The 18,705-nt window shown below is 38.9% G+C and overlaps 1 protein-coding gene across 2 annotated transcripts in view; it reads right to left on the reverse strand.

Moving 5' to 3' along the window:
• spi1a (Spi-1 proto-oncogene a) overlaps positions 1-11,051 on the reverse strand; it is a 12,532-nt gene extending 1,481 nt beyond the window's left edge. For both annotated transcript variants that reach the window (XM_061969699.2, XM_072913946.1), the window contains exons 1-4: positions 10,929-11,051; positions 9,350-9,443; positions 9,110-9,282; positions 1,188-1,353 (exon numbers count right to left, since the gene is read on the reverse strand). In XM_061969699.2, coding sequence (XP_061825683.1) covers positions 1,188-1,353; positions 9,110-9,282; positions 9,350-9,443; positions 10,929-10,952 — 457 coding nt within the window. In that variant the 5' untranslated portion in view covers positions 10,953-11,051. The remainder of the gene's footprint in view (positions 1-1,187; positions 1,354-9,109; positions 9,283-9,349; positions 9,444-10,928) is intronic.
• Between the last annotated feature and the right edge of the window lie 7,654 nt (positions 11,052-18,705).

An 18,705-nucleotide genomic window follows, 5' to 3' on the forward strand; every position in this document is an offset into this window, starting at 1 on the left:
ATAAGACCTTCTGGAGGAAAGTTATGTGGTCAGATGAAACAAAAATGGAGCTGTTTGGCCACAATACCCAGCAATATGTTTGGAGGAGAAAAGGTGAGGCCTTTAACCCCAGGATTCCCACCATCAAGCATGGTGGTGGTAGTATTATGATCTGGGCCTGTTTTGCTGCCAATGGAACTGGTGCTTTAAATGGGACAATGAAAAAGGAGGATTACCTCCAAATTCTTCAGGACAACCTAAAATCATCAGCCCGGAGGTTAGGTCTTGGGTGCAGTTGGGTGTTCCAACAGGACAATGACCCCAAACACACGTCAAAAGTGGTAAAGGAATGGCTAAATCAGGCTAGAATTAAGGTTTTAGAATGGCCTTCCCAAAGTCCTGACTTAAACATGTGGACAATTCTGAAGAAACAAGTTTATGTCAGAAAACCAACAAATTTAGCTGAACTGCACCAATTTTGTCAAGAGGGGTGGTCAAAAATTCAAGCAGAAGCTTGTGGATGGCTACCAAAAGCGCCTTATTGCAGTGAAACTTGCCAAGGGACATGTAACCAAATATTAACATTGCTGTATGTATACTTTTGACCTAGCAGATTTGGTCACATTTTCAGTAGACCCATAATAAATTCATAAAAGAACCAAACTTCATGAATGTTTTTTGTGACCAACAAGTATGCGCTCCAATCACTCTATCACAAAAAAATAAGAGTTGTAGAAAGCATTGGAAACTCAAGACAGCCATGACATTATGTTCTTTACAAGTGTATGTAAACTTTTGATCGCGACTGTATGTATGAGTTTGTCTTCGACAATGGCGGAAGTTTACTAAAATCTCGTCCATTGGACGTGCTCATATGGACATTCCACCAAACGTATTTTTTCGAGGGAGCAAGCCTTTAAAATAGGGTACGGTTAGTCTCGATGTGGTCCCTTAAATTTTTATTTTATTTTGTACGATCCATTTTAATCCAATTTTCTGCTCTCTCACATTACCACAGGTATGGTACAGCAAAAATGGCTACCCGGCACCCAGAATGCATTGCAAAATCACGTGCCCTTTCGAGCCATATTGTATAATAATAAAATGGTTGCTGAAATGTAATTACTTTTGGAGATACTCTTGATACAGTTACCATAATAATAGTTATGCTGTGTGCAGACAGAAACTTTAAATACAATTATACTCACTCGTTTCTTTCTTGATGGTGGGGAGGCCGTGGTATTCCGACACATCCTCTCCTTCTGATACTTCAAGAGGGGGGCTGAAACCTCTTTGTTCCTCCTCAGAGTAGTAGTGGGCGGGCGAGGCAGACGTCTGGTACTGATAGTACAGTGACGGGGTGTAATTTGAGATCTTCAAGATAAAATGTAGACATGTTATGAGTTTGCATAAAGAAGTACTGTAAGAGACCTGGATAATCTCTTTATACAAAGTGTGCACCATTTTTTGGAAATTACCATTTTTGAGGACATGGTTTGTTATTCAGAATCTGCAGCACTCTCACAAATCTCAAAGCTGAATATCTAATCAAACTAAAAGTGAGGTTTTGGCTTTTTCTGGAGAATATTTGTGTGTTTGTGTGTGTGGGTGTGTGTGTGTGTGTGTGTGTGTGTGTTCTTGTTTTGTGTACCCTTCTTGAGACATCAACAAGGAAAAGTACCTTCCATATGAGGACCGGTGAACAAGTCAGGACATAAATCATGGTCCCAATATGGAAAACCATTGCATCTAATAGAGAATGTCTCATTTGCACCCCCTGGTGGTGACATCTATCAAAATTAGGGTGGTCCCAAAAAGGATGGATTTTTCAAATAGACTGTGTGTCGGTTTTAAAAGGGCTCCCCCTCTGGTCACCATATGAAATAACAAGTGTGTGTAAAAATTTCAAGTGCTCCCCCTCTGGCCAACATATGTAACAACAAGTGTGTGTAAGAAATTGAAATGCGCCCCCTTTGGCCAAAATTGATAAAATAAAAAAAAAATCAATATGTACATAACTGTAATAACTTAAAGTAAATAATGACGAGTAAAACCAATTACAAACAAAAAATAAAATACAAAATAAATTAACTAAAAGCAGTCTTTTTCTCACAATGTGTCAATTTTTTTTATTTTTATAAAATTGGGAACAATTTCTCATGTTCTTTCTTTCTGTAATATTGCAATATATTCTCGTAAAATTATTACTTTTTTTAATGTAAAATTATTACTTTTTAATGCAAAATGGTGACATTTGTCGTATGAAATTCTGACTTTTATCGCAATATTGCCAATTTTTTGGTTGTTCTTGTAAAATAGTGACATTTTTGGAGTAAAATGATGACTTTTGTCATCATTTTACCAAGTAAAATTCCGATTATTATTATAATATTGCCAAAGTTTTCTTATAAAATTGTGACTTTTGTCGAGTAAAATTACGACTCTTTTCATAAAATTGCCAACATTTTAAGCTTTTCTCATAAAATTGCAAAAGTTATTGAGTAATATTCCAACTTTTATCTTAATATTGCACAAATGTTCAGTCTGTCTTGTAAAATTTGGACTTGCGTTGAGTAAAATTACAACTTTCTTGTGAAAATTGTGAACTTTTTCTTGTGAAATTCCACCCTCATTTTTCAAGCTATTTTATATTTGTATAGTATGTACATATTATTAATGTTGTAAATACATATCTTTATATATCTAGAAAGGGTGGTCCTAAAGAGGTAGGCATTTTTCGGACGTCTCAAGAAGGTAACAAATACATGAATGTGTGTGTGTGTGTGTGTGTGTGTGTGTGTGTGTGTGTGTGTGTGTGTGTGTGTGCGCGTGCAAGTATTAGGCAACTGTACAATATAAAGCATTGCATGATTTATATACAGAAATTAACTTGTAAATTGGACGAGTCATTTCATTGTTTTATTCCAGTATTTATATATTTATCTACAATGTTTTTGATTTACTTGTATTACCTAAAGCCGAGTGAAGAGTTTGCCAAGTATTAAAATGAGCTGCTTTTTTATTTGAACGAAAGAAACTGCTGTTCTAAATGTGTCCACTGGATGTCACAATAGCAATTCTGTTAGGCAAGCAAACGGTTGATACCGGAGCCAAGCAAGAGGTACACAGTAAAGGGTGAAAAGGATCAAAGTTTCTTCTGAGTTCCTCGAGAGGTAATCAAGAAGGGCAAAAGAGTGCAAGATTTTACAAAAGAAGACAAGAAAAGTGTCACACACTCCAGTCCAAGAAGGCAAAGTTGAAGAACGCACACGTTTGCAGTGATCACTTTTAGGTTTCCCCATTTAAGTATTATCTTGATTTTATTTGTATTTTATCTTGTTTCGGAGTTCTTAAAATGCGTTTTTGCTATGCTTGTTTCGTAATGAACCAACTCGACGAATCTTAAAAGAAATCATGCGAGCAAAACAAAACCTAAAAGAGTTCAGTTTTAACAAAACCCAAAACCAGTGAAGTTGGTACGTTGTGTAAATGGTAAATAAAAACAGAATACAATGATTTGCAAATCCTTTTCAACGTATAATCAATTGAATAGACTGCAAAGATAAAATACTTAAAGTTCGAACTGAGAAACGTTGTTATTTTTTGCAACATACATTTAATAGTTCTATAGATGATGTCACACCAAGATGGGGCAGCTTATCGAGTCTGGCGATGGAATGGGGGCATTTTAAGTACAGTTAGCTATCTACCGATTACATTTTTTTTTAATTGATATTATGCGAGAAAAAATACAAACCCTGTTTCCATATGAGTTGGGAAATTGTGTTAGATGTAAATATAAACGGAATACAATGATTTGCAAATCATTTTCAACCCATATTCAGTTAAATATGCTACAAAGACAACATATTTGATGTTCAAACTGATAAACATTTTGTTTTTTTTGCAAATAATCATTAACTTTAGAATTTGATGCCAGCAATACGTGACAAAGAAGTTGGGAAAGGTGGCAATAAATACTGATAAAGTTGAGGAATGCTCATCAAACACTTATTTGGAACATCCCACAGGTGTGCAGGCTAATTGGGAACAGGTGGATGCCATGATTGGGTATAAAAACAGCTTCCCAAAAAATGCTCAGTCTTTCACAAGAAAGGATGGGGCGAGGTACACCCCTTTGTCCACAACTGCGTGAGCAAATAGTCAAACAGTTTAAGAAAAACGTTTCTCAAAGTGCAATTGCAAGAAATTTAGATCTTCGGTCCATAATATCATCAAAAGGTTCAGAGAATCTGGAGAAATCACTCCACGTAAGCGGCATGGCCGGAAACCAACATTGAATGACCGTAACCTTCGATCCCTCAGACGGCACTGTATCAAAAACCGACATCAATCTCTAACGGATATCACCACATGGGCTCAGGAACTCTTCAGAAAACCACTGTCACTAAATACAGTTCGTCGCTACATCTGTAAGTGCAAGTTAAAGCTTTACTATGCAAAGCGAAAGCCTTTTATCAACAACATCCAGAAACGCCGCCGGCTTCTCTGGGCCCGAGATCATCTAAGATGGACTCATGCAAAGTGGAAAAGTGTTCAGTGGTCTGACGAGTCCACATTTCAAATTGTTTTTGGAAATATTCGACATCGTGTCATCCGGACCAAAGGGGAAGCGAACCATCCAGACTGTTATCGACGCAAAGTTCAAAAGCCAGCATGTGTGATGGTATGGGGGTGCATTAGTGCCCAAGGCACGGGTAACTTACACATCTGTGAAGGTACCTTTAATGCTGAATGGTATATACAGGTTTTGGAACAACAAATGCTGCCATCTAAGCGCTGTCTTTTTCATGGACGCCCCTGCTTATTTCAGGGTTAGTGCGGGTACTTTCCTGGTCCGCCTGCAATCCAGACCTGTCTCCCATCGAAAATGTGTGGCGTATTATGAAGCGTAAAATATGACAGCGGAGACCCCGGACTGTTGAACGACTGAAGCTCTACATAAAACAAGAATGGGAAAGAATTCCACTTTCAAAGCTTCAACAATTAGTTTCCTCAGTTCCCAATCGTTTATTGAGTGTTGTTAAAAGAAAAGGTGATGTAACACAGTGGTGAACATGCCCTTTCCCAACTACTTTGGCACGTGTTGCAGCCATGAAATTCAAAGTTAATTATTATTTGCAAAAAAAAAAAAAAAAAAGTTTATTAGTTTGAACATCAAATATCTTGTCTTGTAGTGCATTCAATTGAATATGGGTTGAAAAGGATTTGCAAGTTATTTTATTCCGTTTATATTTACATCTAACACAATTTCCCAACTCATATGGAAACGGGGTTTGTACATGAAGAGAACTTATTTGGTCATCTGGACACTATGGGTTCTTTAAGCTGTTGAATAATGAGGTTTACTTGAGGTAGTATCACACACTAGCTGCCATAGGTTACATGTTGAAAGTGATTTTTTTCGTGAGTACAAAGGGTGAAAATAGTGTACAGACGTGATCATTATTTCACATCTGGCAATGCTACAAATGTTCCAGTAGTGGTTACTAAAAGCGCTTTTTAAACTTTCCGGATTCCAGCATTCAGGCTAGATTTTGTTCAACACCCTTTAAGATTTTTTGGGTAAAATAGTAAATGTTGGACCTCTATCTGTATTAAGTATTTACTGTACATTCATCAGCTTGGAGTTGGCGAACATGCATAAAAATGATGATATGGTCAAAACACTCACTTGCCCAACAATTGTGCGGAGTCAGATGGTGTATTTAGTGTCATGTTTGCTAAGTCGTTGTGCTAAAAGAGGATGTAACAAAACTGCATTGTGACATCTTACTTGATCCTCTCTTTCTCCCTATGAAACCCTCTGTGGGTGTGTGTGTGTGTCTAATGTTTGTCCTAAAGTCAAACTTTAAAGCTCAGCACAACGTTGCATGAGATCTTTCATCTTATAAAGATTTAATAAGTTAAATGCTTTTGAAGGTAAAAATAGTCATGTGGTTGATGCAGGGCATAGATGGTCATCAGCAACACTCACTGCATGAGTCACATCTTTAACTAACCGCATTGTGATAAAAACCCCTCATATGACTGTAAAACGTTTTTTAAAAATCCAGATTAAATGCATGCAGATGCTGGGCTATAATAAATGATAAATAAATAATAAATGGGTTGTACTTGTATAGCGCTTTTCTACCTTCAAGGTACTCAAAGCGCTTTGACATTACTTCCACATTTACCCATTCACACACACATTCACACACTGATGGAGGGAGCTGCCATGCAAGGCGCTAACCAGCACCCATCAGGAGCAAGGGTGAAGTGTCTTGCTCAGGACACAACGGACATGACAAGGTTGGTACTAGGTGGGGATTGAACCAGGGACCCTCGGGTCGCGCACGGCCACTCTTCCACTGGGCCACGCCGTCCCTAATAGCATAACACATCATAATAACAGAAGGAACATGGTATGTTATAGGGATGTAACAATATCGGGGCCTCACCTGCCATCATGGAAAGAAAAAAAATGTAAAAATATATTTTTTTTATTAAATTGTTATATGTATCCAGTGATTATACTATAAAGTTATTTTCCATTTAACTTCACCAGTTTTGGATTATTTTTTATTTAAAATCACTGAATTTTCACATTTGCCGTTCAAATACTGAGAAGAGACGGTGCGGTGATCAGCAGCCAGTTGAGGCACGTCACTGCGTTGTGCCTCACCATGGATTGCGGACTCGGCTCACTGCTGGCCTGCTGTGCAGTGAGACCGTATTGCTATATGAACTATATTATACATTTCCATAGTTTAGTTAGCTGAGGTATATAATGTACAGTGTATTTTGTCAACAACTGTATGTGTGTAACGTATTTCTTGTGCTGAGCGATCATAAAACGGCTGCAAAAGACGCACTGGCTGAGGCTCGCAGTAATCCAGCCTCCTGCACCCCCGGCGTAGAATGCAACCCCTGACGGGAGTGTTATATCAACTAAAGCCCACACTTAAACTTTCCACGTGCAAGATTGAATCTATTTAAAAAAGTTATTTCATAAGAAGCCAAAAAGTGCAAAAACAATAATGTTCGTGTTGGAGGAGTTGTGAATGACTGCAGGGCCACAACATTAGGTACACCTGCAGACTGAAGAATGCTGGTATGAGCTTTTAAACATAACCCGTTAACTGCTGCCAATCAAATGGTGAATAAGATACTCTTTAGGGTTCATATGTTTGTAAATCTGACTGTGATGAAGTCAGTGCCTCATCAGCCATGAACCTCACCGCACGTCACTGGTTCAGTAGCATCCAGTGTTTTAAGTGACACAACCATATTGATAAAAAAAAAAAGTTTTTCTTTTGAGTGTCCTTAAACTGACAATGTAAACATCCAGTGTACCAACTAGAAAACAATAATGTTCAGTTTAGTGGCTTTCAAGTTTTAACTTCTACAAAGTTATGGTACTCTGCAGTGGAGGTTTTTCTTTTTGTTTGTAGAATGCTGAATCTGACTCTTTTAATAACGTAAATACCTCACTAATTGCTAGATATTAGATTTGTATTTCACACTTAACATTAGATTTAGATTAAACATTTATATTTAGATTAAAAATGTTTTTTCAACATAACATTAACCTTTATATTTAAGTTTTATATTTACATTTTATATTTACGTTTTATATTTAGATTTAGATGTAAAATTAAATTTCGATTTAACATTTATATATAATATTTAAATTCACATTTAAAATTGATATTTACATTTAATATTTAGATTTCAAGTTAACATATATATTTATATTTTACTTAAGATTTAGGTTTAAAATTGATATTTCATATTTAACATTTTGATTTCGATTTGACATTTCGATTTAGCTTGAAAACTTATATTTAACATTTTATGTTAGATTTATATTCAACATTTACATTTAGATTTAAAATGTATATTAGATTTGGATTCAACATTTACATTTAACATTTAGATTTACATTTACTATTAAGATTTAACATTTGGATTTACATTCATATTTAACATGTATATTCAACATTTAAATTTACAATATTAAGATTTAGATGTAACATTAATGTTCAACATATGTATTCAACATTTAGATTTACATGATTTAGATCAGTGGTTCTTAACCTTGTTGGAGGTACCGAACCCCACCAGTTTAATTCGCGCATTCACCAAACCCTTCTTTTTTTTTCAAATTCAAGACAAAGTATATGTTTTTGGGTTAGAGGGTTAGTGTTAGGGTTAGAGGGTTAGGGTTATAATAAGGCCATGCCGAATAAGGCATTAATAAGTACCGTATTTTTCGGACTATAAGTCGCAGTTTTTTTCATAGTTTGGCCGGGCTCCAGAGCGACTTATATATGTTTTTTTCCTTCTTTATTATGCATTTTCGGCAGGTGCGACTTATACTCCGGTGCGACTTATACTCCGAAAAATACAGTACTTAATAATGACTAGTTAAGAGCCAATATGTTACTAATTTGCATGTTAATAAGCAGCTAATTAATGGTGAATATGTTCCCCATACTAAAGTGTTACCATGTATTTTTACTGGTGCACAAAATGAACCGTGCATGAACATCACCTTGTTCAAAGAACAAAACCAACACAGTGCATAAACTCACAACAAATTACACACCTGCAAATCAGTCTGACTTCTGCTGTTGCCGTATCCGTAATACGCAGATAGGGAGAAGTTTTTATTTACACGATGAGTCGGGTGTGTCTTGACCTCCGCCGAACCCCTGAGCCCGACTCACCGAACCCCTAGGGTTCGATCGAACCCAGATTAAGAAGCACTGATTTAGATGTAACATTTCTATTTAACATTTAGATTTACCATTTCTATTCACATGTAATATTTCTATTTAACATTTAGATTTATAGTCAACGATTAGATGTGTATTTACAATTTAGATTTGCCGTTTAATTTCTACCTTAAATTTGAAGAAAATGAGCTGAATAGGAGAAAAATTAGCTAAATATTCAAAGTGTATTAACTAGAAAAGTGTGATTGAATTTTTACATTGGGCACCCTACAGTCACATGCCACGCATTATTGCTATAGTATGTTGAAGATGAAATATCGCAATATTTACAATACCATGACATCCCCAGTATGTGATGATGGACCTGACGTTGTAAATGGTCTCACTTGTGGCGACACAGGAAGAGGTTGCTCCAGGTGAAGATGACTCTCTGCACTGTAGCGATAGGGAAGAAGCAGCTGTGGAGGTGCCACAGACTGGAGCTCTGTGAACTGACTCGCGGGAAAATGGTCAAGGTCTGCCGGCTGGGTGTGCTCAGTGTGGTAGCTCCATCTGTAGTCTGCAGATTTAGAGGCTCAGAGCCGTGCAGCGGTGATCTTATTCATGGTGAAATCCAATCCTCTTACCTTCATAAACATCCCCCGCACTCGTGAGGTAAGGGTACAACTCTGTCGGCGGTCGACAACTCTCCGGCTCGCTTTGGGTGATTTCTTCAGAGGCCTTTTGCAGAGTGGACATTTATTTTGGCATGGGGAAGTTGAAATGGGGTAAAAGGTAACTAGATTTGTAAATAATAGAATGATTCCTTCTTTTATTAGGAATCAAATGGCTAAACTGACGATCCCTATAGCACATACATGCATGTTATATTGGCAAGGAACCTAAACAATTGAATCTATATTAAATTAATCCAATATCAATGTCAACATTAAACTATTTATCTTAAAAATATACATATATGTTATATTTTATATTGGTACTATGTAGGGATGTCCGATAATGGCTTTTTGCCTATATCCGATATTCCGATATTGTCCAACTCTTTAATTACCGATACCGATATCAACCGTCGTGGAATTAACACATTTATTATGCCTAATTTGGACAACCAGGTATGGTGAAGATAAGGTACTTTTAAAAAAAGTAATAAAATAAAATAAGATAAATAAATTTAAAAAAAATTCTTGAATAAAAAAGAAAGTAAAACAATATAAAAACAGTTACATTGAAACTAGTAATTAATGAAAATTTGTAAAATTAACTGTTAAAGGTTAGTATTATTAGTGGACCAGCAGCACGCACAATCATGTGTGCTTACGGACTGTATCCCTTGCAGACTGTATTGATACATATTGATATATCAATCAATCAATCAATGTTTATTTATATAGCCCTAAATCACAAGTGTCTCAAAGGGCTGCACAAGCCACAACGACATCCTCGGTACAGAGCCCACATAAGGGCAAGGAAAAACTCACCCCAGTGGGACGTCGATGTGATTGACTATGAGAAACCTTGGAGAGGACCGTATATGTGGGTAACCTCCCCCTGTAGGAACCAGAATATTAATAACAGAAAGAAACAACCCTTTTGTGTGAATGAGTGTGAATGAGTGTAAATGGGGAAGGGAGGTTTTTTGGGTTGGTGCACTAATTGTAAGTGTATCTTGTGTTTTTTATGTTGATTTAATAAAAAAAACAAAAAAACAAAACAAAACAAACAAAAACGATACCGATAATAAAAAAACACGATACCGATCATTTCCGATATTACATTTTAACGCATTTATCGGCCGATAATATCGACAGGGCGATATTATCGGACATCTCACAAGTCAGGTATAAAGTAGACTAAAAATGTAACATAGTACTACTATAATACATTTTTAGTCTACTGTATACCTGCATTATCCTTTCCATCCTTACCCTTTCCATCCTTTCTAACTGAGCTACTGTGTGGAACAATTTCCCTTGTGGATCAATAAAGTTTGTCTAAGTCTAAGTGTAAGTATAAAAAAGACATTTAAAAAAGATAATTAAAACAAACAGGTGGCCTGATGCTGTACTTCCTAACAGACTCCAAAAAGTAACAAACTATGGCAATTAATATTCAAAGTAGCGGAGACAAATATAATCACTACAATAACATTTAAAGGTGCCTGGAAAACCACAAAAATAAGTTGAAGGGTGTAAAATGAACACTTACGTGCGCTATGACAAAGCCTTCCATCGTTAAGTATTAGAATGTTGAAGCTTGGCATGAATGTTAACGTTTTTTGCCTCGGTGACAAAGTGACAACCACAGAGTGACTCGATTAGCCAAACAGGAACTGAGAGTGACCCTTGCATGTCCACGTTTGTCAACATCCCATTCTCAAATTCATACACCTCTGCACCGAAAGTCCTTGTGAATGCGAATTACTTCTAAGGAACACATCTGACATGTTTTCATATGTACTTATGTCCAGTTACTTTATGTTAGTGTATACAATAGAAGACCTCTTTTATATCAATGTTCAACAACGCCCTACGTGAAACAGTACGTATTTATCTGTGAGCCGGCAGACGCTTAAACCAAAAGTGAAGTTTGGATTCAGCTTTGTTCCTCTTTTAGTTTGGAATTATGCCTTCAGTTGAGGAAGTGTTCAGATCGAGATTGAAACTCATGAAAACTGAATCACTGACAAGGCTGCTTTTGTTTGGCTATCTAATTTATCACAACAAACGTTTTTGGCTCTCCATTTGGTTGACCTTGTTTTGCAAATTACATTTAAGTTTCAAGCATTTGTCACCCAAACTTTGCAGTTTACTGCAAGTTTACAAGCTTTGCAAACAAAGGATGCACAATGAGAGTTAAGGGAACCACAGCGTCCAGATGACCAACATGTCACTAACAAGGTCTCTTTATGTACTTTTTGTTCTTGAAAATGAATCAGGCAGTCATCTTCCATAATATCGATACATTTTTGAGAAATCGGTAGATAGCTAACCCTGAAAATCCACTTGACGCGTAACAATTGCGGAATGGCACCGCCACGGCGTTGACATAAATTGATGAGGACATGCGCATTCAAGATGTCCAAAATCAAAGAATCATATTACAGACATTTGCTGACAGCTATTTTGGGGTCTGTGTCAAATAGTAGCAGGGGAGTGGTTTGAGAATGTGTTGTTGCTTGCTACAAATAAAAAAAAAAGCTATAGTTGACATTCCGCGAGGCAAAACTGTCGTCTTTTCCTTGTGAAAAAGTAGCCTGCCTCTGGCTAGTGATGGATGGCAAAACTCGAGACTTTCCGCTGTGTTGCCATTTAGCATCCATTACGTATCTCCATATAAATTATTGTTTCACAACTTGGACACAAGTCTCAAGTCTCTCTTCAAAAGGACAGTTAAAATCCTTGACAGGAAACCAATGCACTTCCACAATTGTATTATTCTAAAAAAAACCTTAACATTCTTGATCTGGATAGCTACCAGATCTTTATGGATGCTTGTCTCATCTACAAACGCACAAGGTTTTAAATGCACTTGCACCCCTACCATTAGATCAGTGGTTCTTAACCTGGGTTAGATCGAACCCTAGGTGTTCGGTGTGTTGGCCTCAGGGGTTCAGCGGAGCCTCTGCCGCGGAGGTCAAGACCCACCCAACTCATCGTTTAAATACAAACTTCTCCCTATTGGCGTATTATGGATACCCCCGAACAATGTTCCCTCTAATTTTCCATCTGATTTGCAGGTGTGTCATTTGTTGTGAGTTCATGCACTGTGTTGGTTTTGTTCTTTGAACAAGGTGATGTTCATGCACGGTTCATTTTGTGCACCAGTAAAAAAACATATAACTTTGTCTTGAATTTGAAAAAAAAAAACATTTTATTTTTCACTAAAGAAGGGTTCGGTGAATGCGCATATGAAACTGGTGGGGTTCGGTACCTCCAACAAGGTTAAGAACCACTGCATTAGATGAATTAATTCAGAGGAGAAACAGTGAAGGATGGAGAACTAGGGCCTAGTCCAGAGGTGATTGTATTACACCAAGACGTAGAACCAAATTCGATCAAATGGTCACCTCTGTAAGAGGAACGCAATCCTGGAATAAGTTGCCCACACACATTAGAGACTGTGATAACTATCCACTTTTTTAAAAAAAAACTTAAACACTGGCTAAAAATAAATCAAACATGCTCCCATTAAACCATTAAACACTGTTTCCAGACTCCAGTCCGTTTCAGTGGGCTTCTAGCCAGCGTATTTGAAGCTGTGAGTGAATTGTCTGTCCTAGTCTATTGTCTTATAATTGTGTATTGCAACTGCTTGTCTTGTCTGTTTTATCATGTCTTATTTATTGGGTTCTTATTTCTGTCAGCGTGGTTTTAAAGTCTTATGTGTCTCACTGTGTTATTTTACAAACCTGCCTTGGGACTACGGCTGAAAATTAGCATTTATGCTAAGTCCGGCGCATTTACACTGTTTATTCACGCGTTGATTAATGTGCACTGTCGTAATTAAATAAATGAAATACGAATACGAATTGGGCAGGACCGAGCTTATTTGCATTTTGTGGCAGCGCCGTTCAGTAGCATTTACGTACCCAACGAAAATCTGGGGTAATTGTACTTTGAACGCCCCCTTTCCAACGCCACACTCGGGCGTTGGAAAGGGGCGGTATAGCTTGGTTGGTAGAGTGGCCGTGCCAGCAACTTGAGGGTTCCAGGTTCGATCCCCGCTTCCGCCATCCTAGTCACTGCCATTGTGTCCTTGGGCAAGACACTTTACCCACCTGCTCCCAGTGCCACCCACACTGGTTTAAATGTAACTTAGATATTGGGTTTCACTATGTAAAGCGCTTTGAGTCACTAGAGAAAAAGTGCTATATAAATATGATTCACTTTACTTCACACTGAATATGCCCCTCTTCTTGGTGTGACGTCCTCTACAGAACTGGAGCCCACATTGACAGTGTGAAAGGCATGCACAACTATTGTTTTCCATCCATCCATCTTCTTCCGCTTATCCGAGGTCGGGTCGCGGGAGCAGCAGCCTAAGCAGGGAAGCCCAGACTTCCCTCTCCCCAGCCACTTCTTCCAGCTCTTCCCGGGGGATCCCGAGGCGTTCCTAGGCCAGCCGGGAGACATAGTCTTCCCAACGTGTCCTGGGTCTTCCCCGTGGCCTCCTACCCGTCGGACGTGCCCTAAACATCTCCCTAGGGAGGCGTTCGGGTGGCATCCTGACCAGATGCCCGAACCACCTCATCTGGCTCCTCTCGATGTGGAGGAGCAGCGGCTTTACTTTGAGTTCCCCCCGAATGACAGAGCTTCTCACCCTATCTCTAAGGGAGAGCCCCGCCACCCGGCGGAGGAAACTCATTTCGGCCGCTTGTACCCGTGATCTTGTCCTTTCGGTCATAACCCTAAGCTCATGACCATAGGTGAGGATGGGAATGTAGATCGACCGGTAAATTGATAGCTTTGCCTTCCGGCTCAGCTCCTTCTTCACCACAACGGATCGATACAGCGTCCGCATTACTGAAGACGCCGCACCGATCCGCCTGTCGATCTCACGATCCACTCTTCCCTCACTCATGAACAAGACCTACTCAGTGGCCTAGTGGTTAGAGTGTCCGCCCTGAGATCGGTAGGTTGTGAGTTCAAACCCCGGCCGAGTCATACCAAAGACTATAAAAATGGGACCCATTACCTCCCTGCTTGGCACTCAGCATCAAGGGTTGGAATTGGGGGTTAAATCACCAAAATGATTCCCGGGCGCGGCCACCACTGCTGCCCACTGCTCCCCTCACCTCCCAGGGGGTGATCAAGGGTGATGGGTCAAATGCAGAGAATAATCTCGCCACACCTAGTGTGTGTGTGACAATCATTGGTACTTTAACTTTAACTTTAACTTTTAACTTTACTTTTAACAAGACTCCGAGGTAATTGAACTCCTCCACTTGGGGCAGGGTCTCCTCCCCAACCCGGAGATGGCACTCCACCCTTTTACGGGCGAGAACCATGGACTCGGACTTGGAGGTGCTGATTCTCATCCCAGTCGCTTCGCACTCAGCTGCGAATCGATCCAGTGAGAGCTGAAGCTCCTGGCCAGATGAAGCCATCAGGACCACATCATCTGCAAAAAGCAGAGACCTAATCCTGCAGCCACCAAACCGGATCCCCTCAACGCTTTGACTGCGCCTAGAAATTCTGTCCATAAAAGTTATGAACAGAATCGGTGACAAAGGGCAGCCTTGGCGGAGTCCAACCCTCACTGGAAACGTGTCCGACTTACTGCCGGCAATGCGGACCAAGCTCTGACACTGATCATACAGGGAGCGGACCGCCACAATCAGACAGTCCGATACCCCATACTCTCTGAGCACTCCCCACAGGACTTCCCGAGGGACACGGTCGAATGCCTTCTCCAAGTCCACAAAGCACATGTAGACTGGCTGGGCAAACTCCCATGCACCCTCAAGGACCTTGCCGAGAGTATAGAGCTGGTCCACAGTTCCACGACCAGGACGAAAACCATGCTGTTCTTCCTGAATCCGAGGTTCGACTATCCGGCGTAGCCTCCTCTCCAGTACACCTGAATAGACCTTACCGGGAAGGCTGAAACTACTGTTTTGACTACTTAATTGTATGTTTTTGTCGCCATGGTCCATGATAGTTCAAAACTGATATGGTTAACAATATGAGCAAAAAAATAAATATAAAAGAATAATGTTGTTGATTTTTATACTAGTTTGAACAAACATTGCTTCTTCGCAAGACGGCTCTGATTCAACTTTTACCTTTTGCGTTAGGATTCTTCCGAAGAAGAAGCAAAAAACGCCACTTCACTCAAGCATCTTGAGGAAAACATCTGTAGAAGAGGACGCAAAATAAAACCCTGCGGCTTAGTTTCTTATTTTTCATTTTCCAGCAGGTTCTTACTTGTGGTCTTTCTCCTTTCGGGGGTGCTCCTGATTCTCAGGATCGCATTAGCCTTGAGTCTGTGACGATCTGTCACTTCCTTTCTGCTTGTGCTTCCTTGTTATGCGTTTATTTTCTATCAGTGCTTTTATTTTGGTTCAATTTCCTTCTTGTCCCGCTGAGCGCTGTTTTCCCCTCACCTGCTGCTGATTGGCAGCCGCGCCACACCTGGTGCTAATCAGCAGGCTTCTATTTATGCCTGCCTTGCCTGCTCCTCAGCGCTCGAGGATTGCTTATGTTAAGAACCTTACATGCACGACTGCTTCCTTCTCTGTTTTGTATATTAAAATCCTCTTACCTGATCATCACTTTCCTGGTTCCTGCATCTTGGGGTCACAAATATTGCAGCCATGCGAGTTCCTAACAGAGTCTTTAAAATGTTTTCACCCAGACTCTGACCAACACCATTCATCCTCAAAGTCATAATCATTTAAATGATTGCTGCACATTACAATCCTCTTGCTTTGTACGTCCAATTTTGCATGTGTCAATTTGACTGGAGAGGTGCATACTTTCCTCATATTCCCATCATTTAGAAATGTATTCAGGTTGACAACTTCTCTAGTTGTATTGCTGCAACCTGCAACAATGCATCTGGCAGACATAGTAGAATCATTTCTTCAAATTTTGCACAACAATAATATGACTTGTGATGAAAATGCTCTTAAAACATAAACTTTGCATTTTATGAAATTGCTTCCATTCTTCTGTAAGTGATTGGCTGATGCAGGCCCGCCTACATTTTGGAGCTAAAATTGGGTGTTCCAAATTGTGCTGAAACTTGTTAGAAAACAAGCCTAAAATCACTACAGTGTCTATTTCGGGGTGAATTTTAGCTGAGGACATCATCCTTTGGTCCAGAACTATGAAATAAGTGGAAGTGTTGTCAGCATTAGAGGTGCATTAAACCATTTGGGTGCATAGGTTCTTGAACATTTGGGGAGGGATGTTTGTCGTTATTTTATCTTGGTAGCTCGATAATAATGTAAAAATATCACAGCCAAATGTTTAACAAAGACAAAGAAAAATGAACTTTTTCAGTCCACCTATTCCAGGGGTCGGCAACCCGCGGCTCTAGAGCCGCATGCGACTCTTTAGCGCCGCCCTAGTGACTCTCTGGAGCTTTTTAAAAAAATGCATGAAAAATGGAAAAAGATGAGGGGAAAAAAATCTATTTTTGTTTTAATATGGTTTCTGTAGGAGGACAAACATGACACAAACCTCCCTTATTGTTATAAAGCACACTGTTTATATTAAACATGCTTCACTGATTCGAGTATTTGGCGAGCACGTTTTGTCCTACTAATTTTGACGGTCCTTGAACTCACCGTAGTTTGTTTACATGTACCGGTATAACTTTCTCCGACTTTCTAGGAGTGTTTTATGCCACTTCTTTTTCTGTCTCATTTTGTCCACCAAACTTTTAAGGTTGTGCATGAAAGGTGAGTTTTGTTGATGTTATTGACTTGTGTGAAGTGCTAATCAGACATATTTGGTCACTGCATGACTGCAAGCTAATCGATGCTAACAGGCTATTTAGGCGAGCTATATGTACGTATTGCATCATTATGCCTCATTTGTAGCTATATTTGAGGTCATTTAGTTTCCTTTAAGTCCTCTTAATTCCATGACACACTAACTGTATGTAATATGGCTTTTAATTTTTTGCGGCTCCAGACAGATTTGTTTTTGTATTTTTGGTCCAATATGGCTCTTTCAACATTTTGGGTTGCCGACCCCTGACATATTCAGAAGTCAGCCAACCGCTCATATCTTTAAAGACGGACATCCCTCAGGTTTACCATCCCTGTTAGCTTGTTCCGATAACTTGCACAGTTTTCTCATGCTGTTCTGTCTATTTTTGGCATTTGCAGCATTTGTCTTTTTCATTTGCCCTTATTGACCACTGCACACTGACCCCGTATTTACTTGGTAATAAATGAATAGCAAAATCTGCACGATCACCCAAACCCACCCCTATCGTGCTTTAGTACCAGAGGTGCGGCGAATAGTTGTACTCAAGTAAGAGTACTGCTACTTTGGAGTAATACGACTCAAGTAAAAGTAGTCATCCAAAAACGTACTTGATTAAGAATATGTAAGTATCTTATCTCTCGCGTGCTGACGAAGACCAGAAGACGGGAGCACATTACACCAGTTTTAAAGTCGCTGCATTGACTTCCCGTACGCTTAAGGGTCGATTTTAAAGTTAGTTTTTAAATGTCTAAATAGTCTTGCGCCTTTTTAATCTATCTGACCTGCTTTTACCCTATCAACCCTCGCGGATCCTGAGGTCCTCTGGCACTGGCCTTTTAGCTTGACCAAATACCAGAACAAAGACCCATGGTGAGGCGACATTTAGACACTACGACCCCCACTGTGGAACAGCTTGAGAGCCTCGCGACTGCAGAGAGCGTTGAAATGTTTGACAAAAGGCAAAAGACACACCTTTTTAATCAGGCTTTTTACTGATCATCTTAAACTCTTTTTTAAATTATTTTATTGTGTTGTTTTCTATCTTAATGATTAATATTACTACTACTATTCTCTCAACGATTTGGTGCATTTGCAAACAGCTAAAATGATGTACATAGCAAACTACAACCTGCTACCCAAGAATGTACAACAACTCTTCTCAACAAAAAAGGAGAAATATAACATAAGAGGAATCTAATTTAAAACATTTGTATGCTCGTACAACATTTAAAACCTTTAGCATATCAGTATGTGGATTTAAGTTATGGAACAGGTTAACCAAAGAAATCAAACAAAACACCAAAATGATTCAGTTTAAGAGACTGTTCAAACTACATGTGTTCACAAAGTACACAGAACAAGAATTATGATGAACATCTTGAACCCTTTTTTTAATTTAATTTTTTATTTAATTTAATTTTTTATTGAGACAAATATTATTTATGTATTTAATATTTGTTTATTTACTATGGTATATTATTTGTTTATTATTTATTTGTTCACTGTTATGTTACAGAGAACAAGGAAATGGGATAAAATTG

The sequence above is a fragment of the Nerophis lumbriciformis genome, linkage group LG10, assembly GCF_033978685.3.
Source record: "Nerophis lumbriciformis linkage group LG10, RoL_Nlum_v2.1, whole genome shotgun sequence".
NCBI lineage: Eukaryota > Metazoa > Chordata > Actinopteri > Syngnathiformes > Syngnathidae > Nerophis > Nerophis lumbriciformis.